The 20,668-nt window shown below is 37.6% G+C and overlaps 1 protein-coding gene across 5 annotated transcripts in view; it reads right to left on the reverse strand.

Annotated features, from left to right (window-relative positions):
* The window catches only part of CADNL (neural-cadherin-like), a 51,347-nt gene that overhangs the window by 13,439 nt on the left and 17,240 nt on the right, over nucleotides 1–20,668 (reverse strand). For 3 of the 5 annotated variants that reach the window (XR_005863060.2, XR_005863061.2, XM_015292481.4), the window contains exons 7-26: nucleotides 18,640–18,782; nucleotides 17,689–17,861; nucleotides 16,599–16,767; nucleotides 15,724–15,894; nucleotides 15,064–15,236; nucleotides 14,467–14,634; nucleotides 13,645–13,894; nucleotides 13,421–13,548; nucleotides 12,429–12,615; nucleotides 11,592–11,735; nucleotides 10,756–11,039; nucleotides 8,631–10,245; nucleotides 7,925–8,018; nucleotides 6,722–6,906; nucleotides 6,320–6,549; nucleotides 3,531–3,808; nucleotides 2,560–2,774; nucleotides 1,570–1,697; nucleotides 915–1,042; nucleotides 555–678 (exon numbers count right to left, since the gene is read on the reverse strand). Coding sequence is in view for 3 of the 5 variants with exons in the window: in XM_015292481.4 (XP_015147967.3) it covers nucleotides 555–678; nucleotides 915–1,042; nucleotides 1,570–1,697; nucleotides 2,560–2,774; nucleotides 3,531–3,808; nucleotides 6,320–6,549; nucleotides 6,722–6,906; nucleotides 7,925–8,018; nucleotides 8,631–10,245; nucleotides 10,756–11,039; nucleotides 11,592–11,735; nucleotides 12,429–12,615; nucleotides 13,421–13,548; nucleotides 13,645–13,894; nucleotides 14,467–14,634; nucleotides 15,064–15,236; nucleotides 15,724–15,894; nucleotides 16,599–16,767; nucleotides 17,689–17,861; nucleotides 18,640–18,782 (4,987 nt within the window). In the remaining 2 variants the exon portion in view is untranslated. The remainder of the gene's footprint in view (nucleotides 1–554; nucleotides 679–914; nucleotides 1,043–1,569; nucleotides 1,698–2,559; nucleotides 2,775–3,530; nucleotides 3,809–6,319; nucleotides 6,550–6,721; nucleotides 6,907–7,924; nucleotides 8,019–8,630; nucleotides 10,246–10,755; nucleotides 11,040–11,591; nucleotides 11,736–12,428; nucleotides 12,616–13,420; nucleotides 13,549–13,644; nucleotides 13,895–14,466; nucleotides 14,635–15,063; nucleotides 15,237–15,723; nucleotides 15,895–16,598; nucleotides 16,768–17,688; nucleotides 17,862–18,639; nucleotides 18,783–20,668) is intronic. The other 2 variants (XM_025154280.3, XM_040707280.2) reach the window with 2 other exon arrangements.

The raw sequence follows: 20,668 nt of genomic DNA on the forward strand, positions 1-20,668 counted from the left end.
ATTTACACCTCATTCTTAAGTAGAATTAGCTATACCATGTCAGTCCGTTCTTCAGTTGTACTGTTTAAGACACTGTTTGCTTTTTGACACTGAAATTTTGCCATATTTTAACTGAAGTCCTATTTTTAAATATTAAACATCAAGACTGTAGTTTGCTTCAAATAAACTCAACTGAGTATGATAGCAAAAAAAAACAAAGCCTAATATTTCCTAACAAACAACACATCTGGTACAAATATACCATCGCGCCATTGCCATTCAGAAGTTCCCCAAGTGGGCAAAGCAGCATGAAAAACAGCTGCACAATGTAGGGTATAAAGAAAGGCAGAGGTTTGTGCTCTCTAATACATCTGTTTGAAATGATGAAACATTTTGTCAGGGTAGCTATTCTAACTATGACAGAAAAATCCAGAGTTTTCTTCTATTTTACACCGATGCACAAGGGCACAGAATAGGTTAATGGAAGCAATAATTTCAGATGTAATAGAAATTTACTAAAAATTTAATAATGAAATCTTCTCCTTTGCTAAAGCAAAACATTGCTCTTCTCTTACCTGGCTATCCAAGATGAAATTGCGCAAACAACCAGAGAAGTGTTTGTGTAGCAGCTGTGGGTAGGAATATGGCAACGATTCTTTTACGCCACCCAGCTGAAGGACATGGTTCCCATTCAAATACCTTTTGACACAGTATGCATAAGAAAAGCAAATGTGAATTTATCTTCAAAGACATTACATAATAAGACAGATAAGCATCTATACTGCATTTCCGAGGAACCCAGCCTTCCTAAAATAACAGAAGAACCCAGATATTATTTCCTGCTGTCTCTGAAACACGGCTGATCAGTGAGCAGAAACTCCGGCCCTTTAAAGTAAGAGGTAATTTATTTTTTCCTCTGAGCCAAGGAAACATACCTGGCCCTTCGGGGAACAGACCCAAAGACTTCACAGTTTGTACGATCGTCAGTAGACAGCCATTTGCCCACTCCTTCTATCTCTGAAACAACAGCTGTACTGCAGTGATCCAAAGTGAATCGAACATCCTACGCCAAAACATGGGATTACTGAATTAAGAATTACTGTAAGAATCAGGAAGCAAAATGATAACATTTATTTATTTATTTATTTAAAGATCATAGAGCAAAAAATGCTGGTTTTTCTTGGGTTTTTTTTGTTTGTTTTTTGTGTGTATGTTTTCCGCCTTGCAATATAAGAACAGTAAAGCCAAAACAGAATCATCCAACAAAAACACATTTAATTTTTACCTCTGAGCAGTTCAACCATTTCTACAAAATCTGTACCTGCATTTGCAAGTAAGCAAAAATGTGCTTTTTGCACACAGGTAATTGATTTCATTACTCCGGTGATCCTCTGATCCATGAATACAGAAGATTACAACATAGGTAGATTTGAAATTGACAATGCTTCCTTCCCAAAATTTCTATTACTCATAAAATCTACAAGGATGATTAGAATAATACATAGAATTATCCAGTCTCTTTTCTCTATCCTCCTGTATATCTGCATAGGTAAATGCCAATATTCTGAAGGAGAAAATCAAGTAACTGACCTGTCCGTTGGTTCTCACTTCCAGTTGATGCCATTTTTTGTCTGTGACATTCAGGTGACTTGGAAACTGCAGCATTACAGAACCTAAGCCATGGCTCATCTTCAGCACAGGAATGCCACCGGAGAGTTCTTATACAGCAGAGAAAAAAATAAATCATATCTAGCTACAAGTGTCCTTCTATTTTGGATATTTTGGCACAGCTGGTGAATGTACTGATTTAATGGTTATTGCTAGTCAGAAGATTCAGTATAGAAATAACTATATTCTCTGACCACTGCTATGTAGAAATACTCATTTAATAGTGTATTTTTCTACTTCAGATTGTGCCACTTCTTTGTCAAGAGTCAAACACTAGAGCTAATTCCTGATAAGCCATCTGTACCTATATAATGCTCTACAACAATTAGCACGTGCAGATTTTACTCCCTCCTAACTTCTCCCCAGAATTACAAGTAACTGTAAAATAAAGTAGAAGAGATTAATGATCAACGATATCCAGCATTACCTTTCAAATAATTAAGTAAGCACCAACTATGCCATGCATCTTGAATAGTAATTAATTAACAAAAAAGAAGCAGCTTGCTACTGCTTTTAGATGTGTCAACTTCAGCCAACGAGTTCTACTTGTGTATGAACTTTCCTGTGAAGAATGACATGCAACTAGGTCTGCATTGATCGTGTAATGCCTATCTTCAAAGCAGCTAAATTCCTTTATGGCACTACAACTTTCCTAGGGGAACTATTTTTAAATATACAAATCTGTCTGCTTTATTTTCCCCTTGGTTTCCTGTGGAACAGACCAACGCAATAGCTGCAGACTATAAAAACGCAATACATCCAAAAAGACAGACCTGCTAGGGAATGTTTCTAAGTATTTTCCAACATTTTCAGCCCAGAAAACAAACTATCTCATAAGATGGAAAGACTGAACGCTGCGCACAGCCCAGTCATTCCCAAAAGACTGTTTTCTCCACACAGTCGCTGCAGTACCTATTGCAATGAAATTTTCTGTATTCCCAGGTTCTGGATTTGATAAAGGACCACTGTATAATAGAAGTCCATCTGGAACTGCGGTAATAAACTCTAGAGAAAGTGAGCTTTCAAAACAAGGCCTGATGGGACGAAACCATGCATAACCATTTCCATGGAAACTGTGCTTAGTCTGCTGGCAGTCTGGTCCATGAAACGAAGCAGGACAAAGACATCTGAAATGGCACAAACAAAAGAAATGTCAAAATTCCCCAATGTTCAACTGTTTCTTTGGTTCTACATGCCATAAACGTAGGGATGAAGTCACACTCTGAAGTGAAACAACAGTGTTTGCCACCTCAGGTGTACAGAGGTGCTCAGCAATTATTAAGATGCCTTAAGAATAAAAAAAAGTATTTGGCCACCATACAATTTGCATCCAAGAAGTATTTCTGAGACAACGACATTGGGAGCAACAAACTATTTCACTTGGTAGGCAAAACAAAACATCAAACATCAGTTGGTCAATTTATTGCAGGGAGAACTCAGCTGAAATGAAACGTGTCATTTCACCAAAGGAATACTGCTGCATGCAAGTTGATGAGACAAAAAAGAAATTTTCCCATGTAGTGTTTTTCTCAAGTCCTTACTGCTTCCTCTTTTCACTACATTCTATTCCCCTCTGCCCTGCTGCTGCTGAATTCCTATTGAATGAAATGCCCTTAAAAGCGAGGTGTTAATAATGCCACCATTTTTTCCCAGGGTTTTTGTTCTTGCAGTATTTCCATCGATATCAGGACTAAAGCAACCATTATTGGGCCACTGGTAGAGACACTGCTGTCATTAAGTTTACATTCCAGTACACTCGCATGTTTTCTGTTTCCCTTTCAGCTAGCACTGCACTCATCATTTTACAAGTGCTGTATCTTGCTAGCTACACTCGTTGTAAGTAAGAAAAAGTAAGAGAAGGGGTGCAATAGAAGTTTCCTCACCTGTAACCATTCAAAGTGTCAATACACATCCCACCATTGAGACAAGGGCTGCGGGCATAGGAGGAACAAGGCTGATGGACTCGGTTCCTGGCAGCACAGGTGCAGACAGCGCTGATGGTGGTCGTCACAGAGACCAAGGACACGCTCCCTGCATCCACCACTGTGGGGATGTTGCTCACAACGAGGTGGTTCATACAACCACTGCCCTCACTACAGTTTGCGCTCCTACATTCATCCACGTCAATCTGTGAGATGCTCACTTGTAAAGCTGACTGGATCTATGGGGGAACAGAGTTTGACATATTACCAGTCTTTTCCTTATTCATGGTTTTATTTGCTCCTTCCTTTTGGAAAAAAAAATAAAAATTAGGCTATCATAAGCTCAGGATCAAAGCTCTGACAGCAGTGATACTCCGCCTTCCCAGCTGGGTTGTCTACCTCACACTTCCTGCACTCTGACAGCAACTGTAGCTCATGCTCAGATATTGTATCTTAAGTTTTCTTAAATTCCGCATCCATAAGGATGCAGACTGAAAAAAGGCAGCACTGAACTGCATTCAATAAGAATGTTCATGGACAGTGACTGGGCAAGTCTGCAGCAATTAGGATTCAGCCTACTGATTTACACCCTAAGCTTCTGTTTCATCTCAAACTGTCTTGAATAAAATGGAATCAACTCAGCACCTGGGTTATTATATTTTATTCCATATTAATCTTTGCTATTTCCTTATTTTTAATCACTAATTAAAATTTGCTTTGGAAGGCCCAAATAAAGAGGTCTTGTAATATAGTAAAAGTGTTTCCACAAACAGACATTAAAAAATGTGCCCAAAGCTTCATAATTTGATTTGTATTTGAGGACTCAAACACACTGAATGACAATGCATTTAGTGGCTAAACCTGAAAACAACAGGCCTCACTATGGCATAGTTACAGGCAGTGGAGATATACAAATATAACGCTAACAACATGAGATTTAATTCTTCTCTGTACACTCAATACATATTTTTGAAAGGATAAAATGAATGACAAATATTTTACAAATGGCTGTGAAAAGACCAAAGCAAATACATAAATACTTAAGATTTTTTTTTCGTTTTACTTTGCAGTCATCTGAATTCACAGCCCTAAGAAAAGTGATCTTTGTAATCATTTGTCAAATATCCTCCAATATCATAACATGTATTGAAATCACACCCCCAAAGGCAAAAAATGCACATTACATTGACACGATGCGTCCTGTCAGGGCACTCTGGTGCCTGTTGCTCACATCAATCACCATTAACAGAGAGTGAATAATGCACTCTTAGACAGCCATGTAGCACCGTTACAACAAAGCAGAGTGTATATAAACAATCTCAGCTCCTTTACAGGATTAGAATGGATTATTTTTACTGCTAAATAAAAACAGTTGTAAAGCTACATCCCAAGGAAGTAATGCAAACACATTAATTATTCAGCAATTCAATGAATAATTCCAGCACTAATTACTTATTTTCTTTATTTATAGTTAAATGCTACAAAAATCTGCAGAAATTCTTCAGATGTGATCGGTTTTCTGTGGATTGTTGGTGATTAGTCACTAGAGCTATTAATTAAATATTGAAAGGTTATATATAATTAATACTAACTTTCTCGCTACAACATGCGAAGCAATCCCTCGTTACCACTTTGATGAATTCACCTGCCATATATTATGGCACAGAATATCTGAAATCTGTGCAATCTTCCATACTATTGTTGCAATAATTCTACATGTAAGCAAAAGAAACAGATGTTATGCTTTATGAATAGCACCTCTATTTCCAACTTGCTTTCTGAGTAGGTTCCCACCGTCCACACTATTTAACATCATACAAGATGCAGTCAGGTCCCAAGAAAAATACAGTTTGGTTCCAAGGATCATACAGACCCTAGGGTAATGACAGACATGGAAAGCGGTGTTCCCTCTTGAAACTTCCACAAGACGTACCATGCATTAAATTCAACTGGAGTGCGGCAAGATAGATTGCATTTGGGTAACTCAGTTAGTGGGCATGCAGAAAGAGGAGAGTTAGGTATCATCCAGAAGGGAAAGAAAACATATTTTACGACTATTTCCCTCTCTAATAAAAAAAATATGAGAGGAGGCATCCCATCGTATTTAAGAGTTATCCTTTGATGAGTTAAGTAAAATAATTAGTTGCCTCCAACTATCTTAACCAATTTAACTGTTCTTCTAACCTTCATATTCCTTCCAGCATGATTGTTTCTACGGACTGCCATCTCTTTGTACAAAAGAACTTCAATCTGGGTGGCATCAACCCTTTATTATAAGGTCTAACCACAAGCAGATGACTTGGTATTTCCACCAGCATCTAGAACATTCAAAAAGCTGTCACTTTCAAGACATTCCCTGTGTTACAGTACTACTTGATCTTCTAAGGATTATTCTGATTGATATCAGAGTATGAAATCATGTCTGACAGATTATACAATGAAACTGACTGGAGCAAACACAGGGAACTGTAATTTGTACCATGGTTGGGAATGCAGGGCCATCTATCTGTGACTAAAAGCTGTTGTATCTCCTGGAACTGAGTTCACTCACTGAATGCATGGGATTATGGGGAAGGAAGACAGCTTGAATTTAGCATGTGCTTGACAAATGTTTTGTCTCAAGTGAGGCAAAAAACATATCTGCAGATCCCACATATTCTTCCAGTAAAGTTTGTTTGAAGTTTGGAAAATGCATCTTGATTGTGTCATTCACCCAAACACTGAGTCCATGGGACAACCCTAGAACGTACCTCATTTTTAAATGCTGCCATCTCAGCATGCAGTTTCTCAGGTCTGTAATAGGCTGAGCCATCATGAACTGCAAATCTTACATCTGCCTGTTTTCCATCAGCGTTCATCAAACCGAAGACAATGATGTCGCTAAACTTAACTGATAGCATTTTTGCCAGTAATTCCTTGAACACATTGTATCTGCTTTTGCCACGTTCACCACTCTGTAAAAACTCCTCTGCAGTGATATCTGAGTTTGGGATTCAAAAATAGATAAACAAAAAATAGAGGTTAATCTCTCAAGTATGAAAGCATACAGGAAAGTGCATCTGCACTACAATTGTTTCTAAATCAAAATCATAAAATAAATCATTCAATATAGAAACAGCTGATCTAAACTCTCAGCAGGCACTAAAACAAACCTGAGAGACGCACAGTGGCAGAGTTCTGTATGGCTTCATTTTCCAGCTCTTTGACATGGATTTGTACCGTAGATATAACATCAGGACAAAGTCCATCAGAAACTCTGACTTTTAAGTTGTATATTCCTTGAGGAGCGTTATCCACCATCATCAATGAACCAGTTCTCTGATTTAATCTGAAAAACCTAGACATAAACCTTCAATCAGGAAAACTTAATAAACCAAAACTGAGAGCTTACGTTACTGATTAATTTAATTCACAAGGCTTTAAATGTTGTTATGAAGGTTATAGATCAAAACTTATGAGAATCCACAAACAATATCAACAAGCAACCAGAAAGAGCTCAGCAAAGAAAAAATAATTTGCAGAGCTTATACAAAGATGTTTCTTCCACTTCCAAAGCCCTAGACCTTCCCTGTCCTGAATCAAAGCAAGCAGTCTGTAGGAGTCACTGTAACTGTGGAGTTCAATATAACCATCATGTACAGGTCTACACAAAAACAGACAAACACACAAAGTCATTCAAGATTCTCATTCATCCATTCAGAACAGGGAAAAGTCAATATGAAATCTCTGACATAGTTTTCATGTGCCACCTCAAAGGGACAGTAATCAGTAACTATGGAAATATTCCATGAATGTTACACTGACACGGTAAGCTCCTAAATTGGAAACAGCCTCAGTGGCTACTGATAAATACTCTAACTCCAATAAGTTAAGAGTTATAGTTTTCCAATGCAATTGTGAATTGTCATCAACAGAGATCATGGAATTTGCTTCCACTTTAAATGAAACGATCATATTACGCCCCTTGGAGTTCGTGATTTCTATTCCATCAACTCTAATAGTTAGTGGCAGGCAGTATAAACCCTGACAATTTTTAAATTGGGTCTTACGGAATGTATATGTTTTTAAAAATTTAAGATTAAAAACAAACATCACTGTGTGAGCCTGCATTCTCTACAGTAAATAAATAAATAAATAAATAAAATTATTTCATGCCTAAAGTTCTCGGTAACAAAGCAGGGCTTTGTTTGGTTTTGTTTTTGTTTCATTCTTGTTAAGTACATCCAAAAGTACATTCCTCAATACACTCAATAATCCCGGTTTTGTGTACATCCTGAACATAAAGAAATACATGGTGAGTAAAATAATTACAGAAGCATAAGTATTATTGATTTTGACACAAATGCAATCCTCACTTGAACAGTTTTCCTTCAGAGAGAAATGTTTTATTGTCCCACTCATCCTGATCTGGTGCAAACACTTCCCCAAGCACTGTTGTTGACCATTTTCCTGTTGAGATAAATTATAATAAATCTGCATTTAATTTTTGCTTTTGGGCGTACTTTATATTCCACAGCATTCATTACTGTGATAATTATTTTCAGATTCCTGCTTAATTTGGTGATGGCTATGATCCAAGATTCTTAAAACAGTGCATAGCCTGTCACTGATTTCTGCCACTTCTGGAGAGGTGAGTACACTGTGGATGTCACAGGGAGGCATAAAGGTCAAACACAACCCAGTACAACAGAAGATACATGACTATAACTCCATATGAAATTCTCAGAATTTAAAAAATAAGAATTAAAATTGAAAAAAAAAAAAATCAAATCACCATATGAGGAGTGAAAACCACAAACCATCATTGCTACTCTGCTGTTTCAGACAGCACACAACTGGAACCCAGAAAAAGAGGGAGAGCATCTTGTAGGGTACAACTGGGAGAGAAGGACATGAACAACAGCAGGAATTGGGCAAGAACCCACTAAGCTGTTCCAGATCTTGGCTATTTCAGCTTCTGTGGTCTATCACAGAAGTGGAAGATCCGTTAAAAATAGAAAAACTGTTCTAAAATAGCAAAAATTAGCAGCCCAATACAGAACTACTCCAGATAATACTTACCTTTGTTACTGTAAACATAGATATCCTTATGGCCAAATTCATGGCAGTTGTCATTTTCATCACCAACTGTTATTGTTAAGGTGTTGGTAGAGCTCATAACTGGAATCCCACTATCTGTTATAACTATTGGCAGATGAAACACCTTCTGCTTTTCTCTGTCAAAGGACCTCAAAGCAGTTATGGTTGCAGTGTCATCTCTGTTGTCAGTAAGAGAAAAATCCAAAGAATTCTGATAATCTGGTGGCAATGAGAATGTAAATGGTGGTCCATTTTCCTCACTGTCTGGATCATAAGCATGAAGTAGTTTTGATGAATGGTTCATATGTACTATTTCAGGGCTCAACATGTTTTCCCAAACTACTGGCAGGTATGGTGCCTCAAACCTTGGTCCGTTGTCATTAACATCAAGCAAGTTAATTAAAACTGTAGCACTTCCAGTTTCAGCAGGTGTCCCTTGATCTGAAGCTTGCACGATTAAACTGTATTTCTGAATGACTTCACGATCGAGTTTATTCGCCACGATCACGTGACCATGCTGGTCAATGACAAATTGCCTCATAGGATCCGAATCTGACTTTATAGAATATATAATGTTCCCATTCAAACCAGAATCCTTGTCCGTAGCTCTCACTGTGGTTACTGTAGTACCTACAGGCATGTTTTCAAAAATAGGGCTTGTCTGAATAAGCTGAGAATGGAAAACTGGACTGTGGTCATTAGAGTCTTCAACTTCAATGAGGCACACAGCAGTACTAGAAAAATCAAGATCTTCCACTTTAATAGTAAGATTAAACTGTCTTTCATGTGCTTTCTCAAAATCCAGTTGTTTTTTCAGTCGGATAGTGGCACGTTGCCATTCTTTGTCATTCTCAATATAGAACTTCTGATCTGGGTCTCCTCTGATGATACTGAATGTTAAGTGAGCGTTTTCCCCACCGTCTGCATCCGTAGCAGACACTCTCAGAATTTCTGAGTTGATGGCACTGTTTTCAGGAATTGCTGCCTGCCACATCTCTTTCGTGAAATTAGGTACGTGATCATTGACATCTGCAATCCAGATGGTGGCAGTGCCAGTTCCTGTTAGCCCTCCCCCATCTCTTGCTTCAACGGTAAGAAAGAGAATCGCAGTCCTTTCTCTGTCTATAACTCCCCCTGCCACGTGGATAGTACCAGTATTGGGATTGATATTAAACATGTCACTACCAAACTCATTTTTTACGTTCTCTGTTATCCTGTAAGTCAGAACAGCATTAAGACCTACATTTGGATCATCGCGATCAACTGCGCTCATCTCCATGACTAAAGTATCTGCAGGGGAATTCTCAAAGACACTCCCATTGCAATCATCAGGCATGCATGTGAACACGGGCGCATTGTCATTTATATCCCACACATTAATAATTACATCAGCAAATCCCGTAAGTCCTTCTCCACCTTCATCCGTAGCCAATACAACAAATCTCCAAAGTGCTCTTTCTTCCCGATCCAGCATCTTGTGTGCATAAATGCTTCCCGTGTTCTCATCTATTGTGAAAATATCAGCAGCACCATGCCCATGCAACGAGTAACTCAAATCTCCTTCTTCCACATTATTATCAGGATCATTTGCCATAACCTGAAAAAGTATTGAAAACAGGCACAATAATTAGAAAACGATTACATTACATCCTATGTGTCTCTACAATCTAAGAGTCCAAGCAAAAGTATATGACATACTATTAATATGTGCACGTTAGATGGCAATTGAGAGGTGGGACAATTAAGAGTAGATAAACGTCTTTCACACTGCAATAACAATGTAGTGTATTACACTACTACAATCACCTTTTATTTTTTCATATTTATAGAGGTAATTTAACTATATTATTCTAATAGCTACTTTAAAATGTTAATAATCTGGTTTTTAGGATCTCAAATTATCTATTCTGCTTATCTTGCTTACTATAGCTTTGTAATTATTTTTCCATAGAATTCCATTTCTCTTCTTCAACTGAGAAAAATGTTCAGTGAAACTACAGTACATTAATATATATGTGCTGGATTATTATTCACATAATTGTACCAGAGTAATCTGTGCTCTTTCACTGAAATATTACAATCTCTGAAAGCACATGAAGTACACTACCTGAAGCACAAAGACTGGTAACCCATCCAGTTCTTCAATTATACTTCCATAGTACTCATTGATAGAGAAAACTGGAGACTCATCATTTTTATTCATGACATTGATGATGGTAACTGCATAATCTTCCCATTTCCCATCAGAAGCCAACAAGTGGATCTCATACATTTTTGTTTCTTCATAATCCAGTGGCTGAGCAATAAAAATAGCTCCCGTTTCTGGTTGTACACCAAGCACCCCTCCTGTGTTTCCAGCAGTGATCTGATAACGTAACTTCGCATTTGTTCCTGTCAATTAACAACAGAGTCAGAAAAAAAAAACAATTTCTTGAAGTACATTAAAACATGGGATATTGAGATGAAGCACGACTCATATTATAACTGATGATTTTTGGTATTATAGTTTGGTGACATTTTAAAATCTGCAGCTATGTCAGACTACTTACCCAGAAGTTCAGTTTCAGATATGATGATGGGTACCAAAAAAATAACTTTTCATTGCCCATAAACAAAGTAGTTGAATTTTGTTGACTAAAAGTCTGTTTTTAGTTTACTAGGACATAAAAATGTACTCATTTGTTAAAAAAAAATCTGTAATAAATTTGCACTGGCACAGAAATCATTCCCCATCATCCCATATTAGTGCATTGCTTCATAACATAGGAGTTGTTTGATTTATGACTCTGTTATGAACTACCATTCACATGTGATCAGTTCACACTCAAAGAAGTTTTAAAATATAAGATATCTTCCTTCCTAACACCATTAAATATCTCTTGGTGCACTGAAATTAACTCATTAATATTTTAAAAACAGCTATGGGGAATTCCAATGTTTTACCTTCATCTTCATCATTAGCACTGACTGTAATGATAGTCGAGCCCACATCCTGATCTTCAACCACATTTACTTCATAGACACTTTGAGTGAAGACAGGCTTGTTATCATTCACATCAGTGATAAAAACACGCACATAGGCTGTGTCTACAGAGACAAGAAATAAGAGATTAAAATACTCAACTGTGCCACTTCTGTCAGCTACAATTCCTTAAACTGTCTAGCTGTACATTAAATGAAGACTAATATGTAGACAATACAGAAACAAACCCTTAGGGTTGAGGACAATATATATACCAATATTACTCAAAAGCACTTGGATATCAAATGAATGTCACATCCAATTTGCTTAAAGAGATAATACATGAATAATTGATGCCCAGTATGGCAACCGTATAGTTTTAAGTCATAACTTTTTGTCCTTAAACCACGAAAGTCAAACTAAGTCTTCATTAAGGCATGGCTGTCAATTAAGAATAAGATTTTCTGTCTCAAACTTTCCTCCTTCATACTTCATAATTAGTCTTGAATGAACACAGTGCTTTAAGAAACTTCTTCAATCCAAACAAGGTCTGTATCCTATGGATGGGTGCATCTCTGCTAGGCAGAAAATACTTTTCTAACTCTAACTATGAATCCCTACTCTTCTTTTAGTTTCAGAACAAACAACTTGCTTGACTATCACAATCATCATTTTAAAAATTCCTTTCAGTTCTGCTGCAGACAGAAAGTTAAAAAAAAGAAAAAGGAAAATTAAATGTTATGCTTGCATTTCAGAGCTTCTGTTTTCAGATACCAACCCAGGCAAACTCATGCTTGCCACAGACAACTGTTTCTTACCAGAATTTGGCCTCCCATGTTTTCCAGGTCGAGCTGATTCAGAGCCATCAACTGACTCAACTTCTAATAGATAGGATCCCTTCTTCTCTCTGTCAAACACTGAGGTAGTGTATATTGAGCCTGTCTGTGAGTCCAAGCGAAAACATGTATAATCTCCACCATGGTCATGTAACAGAGAGTAAGTTATCTAAAGGAGTAAAAACAAGATGCTAATCTATACTTTTCTTTCATTGGATAGATCACAACTAAAGAAGTACTTACGGAGAGGAAGACCAATGGCTGAGAACTTGACTCGATCCAAGAAAATGAAGTAAAAATGCAAGTTTGAGAAATCTCTAGGTTAAAGCCAATTAACCTGAAATAAATTTGTCTTGTCTAATCAGTTCATGAGTTCACTAGCACATTTGCACAGTACTTGCACAACAGCATTCAAACTTAGCTAAATATTCCAGGAACAAACACAATAGCTATGTGTGAACTGAATTTGCTCACTGCTATGGACTATGTTCTCATTTCTATATTGGTATGTTTTGATGCACTTGACTTCAGCTTTCATTTTTGCTCCCCAGAGAGAAAACTGTTTGCTACCAATGATGTGCCTACTTCAGATTTCTAAAAATCATTACTGAGTGCCTCCCATAGTTTACTACTCACAAAAGTATTTAATAACCTTATCTTTTCATTAAATTGTCCAATCACAATTTAGGTCTGTGCAGACCTTTCAAAACCAGAGCATCCTATAGCAAGGAGTTTTTCACCTGAACTATATATTGTATAAAGAAATATTTATTTTCTATCTCATACCTACTAATATGTTTGCATTTTTCACATGACAGGAAACATGTAATTAACTGCTTTATTCCATCTCATGTTTCCATAGTAGCCATCCCTTTTCTAGGCTGAGGACTCCTACTCTATTTAGTCATTGTTTAATACTGAAGCTATGTGACTGTACATTTCATTACATAAAACATAGATCCCCACTTGCTTACCTCACCATTCTGACCAAGGTCAAGGTCGGTGGCAGAGACCTGAATGACAAATGTCCCAATACCAGCTCCCTCTGTTACTGAGGCTTCATAAATAGATGAGGTGAAGAATGGGACATTGTCATTGACATCTAAAGCATCAGAAAGAGCACAGAGAGGAAAGTATAAAACAGAGTAAAAAAAAAAAAACATGTTAAGATTATGTGATCACTGAAGAACTCACACACCTGTTATGTTAATATAGATCGTAGTGAATGCTGCCAGAGGAACTGCAGCAACATTCTGTGCTCGAACTCTCAGCAGAAAGTTCTTTGTTGTTTCATAATCCAGCAGCTCAGCTACCAGGATTGAAGCAGAGCCATCATATCTGTTTGGAGTCAAGTAGAAACGAACTGGCATGTTGGTTTCTGGAACAAGACCCTCTTCTAGGCTGTAAGTCACACGAGGATCACCAAGGGGAGAAGTGGCTTTGATTCTCTGCACAGTTCAAAACATTTGCATAATCAACAGGTTTGTAAGTACAGTAACATTTGTAAAGGATTCACCAACTTTTCTAGATCCTCAGCTCTCAACTGGAAACACTAAGGCAAGTCCTGCTGGTTATCAAATCCTAACCCTACCTGATACATCTCCAGGCACAAAAAGCTGCAGCCAAAGGTTACCAGCCACTACAGGTTTGGCTCTTCAGGATGTTATCCTAAAAGCATGTATTTCTGAGTTACTTTGTAAAACTGTTCTGATTACCTGCTCTGAGAAACCAAACCAAACAAGTCGAAGTATTTTAAGTCCAATAATCTCCTCAGGTAAGAGGAACACTCAGAACAGTGGAATTCATTAGTATTGACCAAATGGGAAGGAAATGAAATAGCAATTATCCTCACATAAATTAAAGAAAAATGCTGGTTATTGATAGCATTTTTGAATGAAAAGGGATAGCAGATGACCAGCCACGGTAATTCACAAAACCATTATAAAAGCTCACTATCGTTAGGTAAACAAGCACATTCAGATACTCTAGAGCCTTACAAACAAACATGTCCCAAACTTACCAGAACTGATGCATCTCGTGTAGTATTCTCTGGAATGACAACTTCATAGCTGTCTCTTTCCCACTGTGGAGGCTGGTTTTTTGCACTAGTAACAGTTACCACAAGTTCAACTTTACTGCTCCTATTACCTCCATCTGTAGCAATAATATCTCCAATTATAGATGACCTCTGAACAGTAAAAAGGGGTTCATTACAGACTGTTTTGATTAGGGCTCAGGTGAGTTGTTTTTTTTTTTTTTTTTTTTGCAAAGTAAACGAATATGTGAAGTTAAAAGCATACTTAAAATCTGTGCAAAAGGAAAACATCCACAAATGGAGAGAAGACTTCAGAATATGAAATAGGTGCGAGGTTGCTAATAAAATCTTTTTTCTTTATTCAATATTGATGGTAAATACTACTATTTATCTTAATAAAACTTAGTGAATTTCAGCACATTAAGTTTAAAGCAAACAGCCTGAGACTTAGGTTTAACTTCAAAATGATATATTGACCCCTTAAAGTGAAGGAATAGCATGGCAGTAAGGAAAAAGCAATGACCTCAGTCCCTCCTACGCCATATTGAGAAGACCACTTTAAAAGGAAAATAAGCACCATACCTGAGATATGGGTTGGTTAACAAATATCCAGCCACTAGTGGGATTAATTTGTAAATAATCTGTTTCCTCATTTGCTATGGAGTATGTGATGACAGCATTTGAGCTGTAATCATCGTCATGGGCTGTAACGCGGAGAAAGCTGGTCCCAACTCTTGTGTCCTCTCTTAGGAAATCTAAGGTAAGGAAAGGATTTTTCAGACTAATATTTCAAATTGATCATCAGTTCACTAAAGTATCACAAACATCTTACTACGAAACATGAGGAAATACTGAAGTAAAAATGTATGGAAGATATAACTTTATCTTCCTTGGAACAATGCCCATAAAATCAAACCAAATATTTTCAATTGTTGTTATCACTCCATGGCTATGGACCACATTTTAAATTCACACTCTGCACTCAGCAAAGCACAGACACTGAGACAGCAATCGTTTCAAGGAATTTTCCCATAGCACTCACAAAGGCCCGTTAGCCAAAGATGTACTTTTTACATTGCACACCATGCAGAACGACAATTCAGCAATTAAGCCAAGTGCATCTCTGGCTACAACCACTCAGTCACAAAGTTTACTGCCAACACAGACAAAATCCAAAAACCGTAGACATCAGGTAAGCTCACAGTCAAGGCACTGAAACGCTATCCAATGACTCTCAATTACATTCATAGTGGGTGTTTTCAAATCTGGGATCATTGTCATTTTGGTCCAGAATGACAACATTTATCTGACATATTCCAATGAGTGGTTCTGCTGCCTGGTCTGTTGCTGTCACAGTGACAGGATATTCCCTCTGTTTTTCACGATCAAATACCTGAACAGTTGTCAGAACTCCTGAAAACAAATTAAATACCAGAGTTAGAATTCTATACATCTGAGAATACAATATTTAGATGTTTATTTGGCCATCAGTAAATACATTGAGATGCAACCCAATAGGCTAAATACACCTATAATATGAATTTTAGGTTTAAAGCCTCAGTCACAAGACTTAATCTCAAGAACTTCAATTGCTCATGCAGACACACACTTCATATATGCTTACAACTCTGGTTCAGAAGACAGGGAAATACCAAACTAGCTTTAAGAGATGAGATTTATAAAAATGACTTTGAAGCAAGTAAGGGATATAAGACACGTCTCGTGTTCTACCCTCTGAAATTTCCACCAGAATTTAGTGTTGCCCTTCTGAGAGTTTTAGTCTCTTGGTCATTTGTAAGACTATTCTATCTCTGGATATGTCATTGATAAGCCATTAACAACACTGCAAAATAACATGCACTAAAAATAGGTATTTCTTTCTAATTTGCTTACAAAGCCACACAAGTTATTTTACATTGCAGAACTTCCACGTTTTAGGGAACATATCAGTCCTATTTCAGTATTTGATAAGAAACTACATATTTCATTGAATTAATACAGCTTGTATCTTGTCTACTGCCAAAAAACTCAGTGAACAGCACAAAGTCTGCTTTTATTTCAGCTAGTTTTCCATCAGTGTTTCCATGTGCCTGTATCAGTTCTGCCATTCACTTCACCTGTGTCAGGGTGAATACTAAATGCTGGTAGGACACCATCTCTGTGCATCAAGCCATATTTCACTATACCGTTGGCTCCTTCATCAGCATCAGTGGCTTCAACTTGCAGTACAACCGTCCCTGAGGGCTGGTTTTCCAACACAGAAGCATGTTCCCTATAATAATGACACTAAGAAAAACAAAACAATAGCAAAAAAAAATCAAGCATATACCTTGCTGTTTGACTTCAAGATATATTAAAGGGAAAACAATAAAGTAACAAAATCCACTGTTTAGTCATGTTTCTTAATTTACACACTTTGCTGCTTTGTTGTTACATGAATACTGAACAACTACCAGTTGGTCAAAATATTAGGATAAAAAGTACAGCTGCGTGTACTTCCAAATGCAAATATATTTATATGTTAGCAAAAGCCTTATAAAAAAAGAGTGCATACATTTACCCAAACCACTCAGCTGCTCTGGTCAAAAAGGGCCTTCCAAACAAAGACTGCAAAGAACAGATTAATGATAATCTACAAAAATTAATACAGTCACGGACTTTCCAAAACATGCAACATTTTCCACTAACATATTAGCCATCAGCATCAAACTTTAAATCTGTAGACAACAGACTGTTCATAACAGTGAATATTCTGAAAACATATTCAAGCATTTATTTTTCATAGTACTTAACCATTTAAGCTAAGACATCATCTTCTTTCTATTCTTACATCAATTCCAGACACAAATTGACCAGAAGCCCATTAAATTTAGATAAGTATTCTGGAACGTTTTGCCACGAGTCCACTGGATAGATACACCTAATCCATCCCTCCTCACGTGTCATACTGAAGCTCTAAAAGGTATTCACTCGACCCTATCTTCTAAAATGCCAGAGACAAGGTGGGGTTCAGGAAAAGAGTGCTCAGCCACGGGAGAAGAACAAAGCACATAAGGCTCAGGAGAATGATGTGAGAGATGGAGAAGATCGGGGCACCAAGAAGAGAGAAAAAAAATGGATCACCTCTTGAATTACTCATCAGCGACAACAGTCTGAAACATGTACTACCCAGTCTAATGCATATCACCTAGTCTCATATATCTGTACCTTCTGAAAGACTGGTTTGTTGTTGTTGACATCATCAATTTTCACGATAACCTGGGCAGTGCTTGTAAGAGAATGGGGCCCTCCCGAGGCGTTATCATCAGTAGCTGTGACATTAAGTACATATTCTGTCCCCTGCAGCTTTGGAAATGGGCTTGAACGAAGTCTAATTAGCCCTGCAAAGACAGCAACAGGTTTCATTTTTTTTTATTTTTGGTACATTAACTGATTACTGTTACTCTTCTCACTAGTAAGCAAGACAACACCTGTTCTGATTTACCTACTTAAAAACAAACCTCAAGGCTGCTACAGTTTAATTTCTATGGTATTTTTACTGCAGTCTGATATTAAAACAAAATTAAGAAAGTACAACAACAGATTTGTCTGCAAGTATGCCTACCGAGCTGAAGGAGACAGCAGTTACAGCTCAGCTGACTAATTCTCTTTAGTGCATCTGTTTCCAATAAAAAATACCCAGCAACATTGTGGCAGACCTCTGTTTCCTGCGACCACATTTTCAGGAATCTGAATCTAACATTAACATTCCAAAACACAGTTAGCATGGAATTTTGATTTCATTGCAAAGTGAACTCTAAAAGATAACGAGTTGAGGCAGCTCCCTCCTTCACATATATTCAATGTTTTTAGCACATGCTTTGAAAAATATGCATTCAGATTTTGACTTTAGTTCATAACATAGGTATAATATGGAGTAGTTTCACTGAAGCTAATTAAGTTATTCAAAATCTGAAACCATCCTTTCCTGGGATTTCAACTGGTTGCCAGCATCTGTCTCAAAACACTCTCCTTTGGTGTTTATTTTTCAGGCAGTAAAGAGCAAACAAATCTCAATGTGAAGGGCTGTACCAGCCTACTCAGATGCTGAGTGTTCATATTTCTGTTTACTGTCTGTTCACCTTTTGCTGTGGCAGCAAAGAGCTAATACATTATTACCTTTCTTAGGGTCAACAACAAAGTTTCCTTTTTGATTCCCAGAGGGAATATCATAGGTCACGCCATCTCCATCAGGGTCAAGAGCACTGACTGTAGCTACCAATGTATTTGGGCCTGCATCTTCAGAAACAAAGCTCCTGTAGCTGTTAAACATAATTACGATCATTTATGAAATTTAGACAGAAAAAAAATATACACAGGACTTCTACTTACTACGTGTATAAAGGGTACTGCAGAGATCTCTAATTTATTACTGTAATTACACTACTAAGTAATATACCACTTTGTAAGTAGTAAATGATAGCACTGATGACTCATCCAACCTTCCACATCTCACGTCTTTCTGTGGTTACCTCCTATAGATTTCCATTGTAAACTTCCAGCATTGCTGACATTCTCAAGCTTAGCTTCACAAGGTTTGGGCTAAACGCAAAACTTGTTGATTTATTTTGTTCATTTCAGTTATACCATTCACAGAATCAAAGCAAATATTTACTATATTTAAAAACACTGCCTGTTACAGCATATTGTGTTTTTGAGACACGTTGATACAGTAGTTTCAGTGCAGTCTTTGCAGCAGCAGGACAAAGATCAGATCTGGAGGGTATGTGCATAATGCCAGTTTTGCAAAGATCTCTCCTCAGGACCAGGCACATCACTGACACTGTAAGCTCTTAAGAGGCATTATCAGCCTAAGCTTAATGCTCTTGGTTGTAGAAAAGCCCTCTGCTTTAGCAAAGTCCCAAATACTTATTATTTTCTCTGACTGGATTGGGCATAGGCTGGGCTAAGCGTACAACAGACCAGCCCACGGTGGATATCCCAAAGCTCAGACACAACAGTGAGTTACAGCTGGCTCTGTCCAACAGCATAGATAAAACACATGGGTATCACTGCACTCAGAAAACTCGAGTCTGCTTATGGGCCCACTCTTCACATTTCATAGCAAATACAATCCTCAGAACCTCTGTTTTTACATAAAATAAGTTACTCTGACACCTACATATCATTATGCAGAGAAAAGGATAAAACTCAAAGGAAAAGGAGACAGATGCACAGAAAACCTCTCACTCGTATTTGCTGTCCCAGTAAGTGATTTCACCACAACATCTTCAGCCACAGCTTTTTATCCTCCCCCAATTTAGTATGTGATGAAGTAAAAGAAGTAAATTATTCTGGTTTAGCCCAATCACAAGCCTAGTATGCAACCTTAACTCCTTATGTGGGATGCACATGAGCAGCTATTCTGATAATTGTGAAAATGAAATGCACGGACAGAAGAGTGCAAGTCATCTGAAAAGGTCTCTTAAAAAGCAGAAAGTACAAACTGGCAGAATGAGAGAGCAGGTGCTTTAAGGAGAACTGCTGAAAAAAGGCTCATGGCAAGGAGTCATGAATTTACCCTGGGAATTTAAACAAAGGGCAGGAAGGACATCACCATCACCTTGGTTTGTATTAGCCTTGCAGACTAGTCTCTCAACACGAACCAATCTGTGGGCATTCACGATGAATTTCTCTCACAGAAACCTTCAGCTGCGTTCAGCTACTTCCCAGCTTGCCACAATCCATATAGTTGATGAAAGCTATCCACTGTGTATGCAGGAAAAAGCTACTTAAAATGCAGCAGTAACTGGAATTTCTAGCAGTATGCTGCTTACTTATTTAGAAACCAACAAGGAGATCAGCTGAAGATCACAGAATCACAGGGGTTGGGAGGGACCTCAAGAGATCATGGAGTCCAACCCCCTGCTACCTGCAGAACACAGGCTCTGCACAGCAGGTTGCCCAGGCAGACATCCAGACGGGTCTTAAATTTCACAGAGTAAGTGAATGGAAAACGATTAATTGGTAGGATATGACTGGAATTTCATTTTCAACTGATCTAAGATTAATTAGAAGAAATGCAAGATCTGTCAAAAGAGACTGTCTAAATACCATCCCTATCTAAATATATACACAAGTCTTTTTTCTTCAGCTGCAAGAGGGTCTCTGCTGTCAGTCTAACTCTCAAACTTGACTGAACCTAAGC

Source organism: Gallus gallus, chromosome 11 (genome assembly GCF_016699485.2).
Source record: "Gallus gallus isolate bGalGal1 chromosome 11, bGalGal1.mat.broiler.GRCg7b, whole genome shotgun sequence".
Classification (NCBI taxonomy): Eukaryota; Metazoa; Chordata; class Aves; order Galliformes; family Phasianidae; genus Gallus; species Gallus gallus.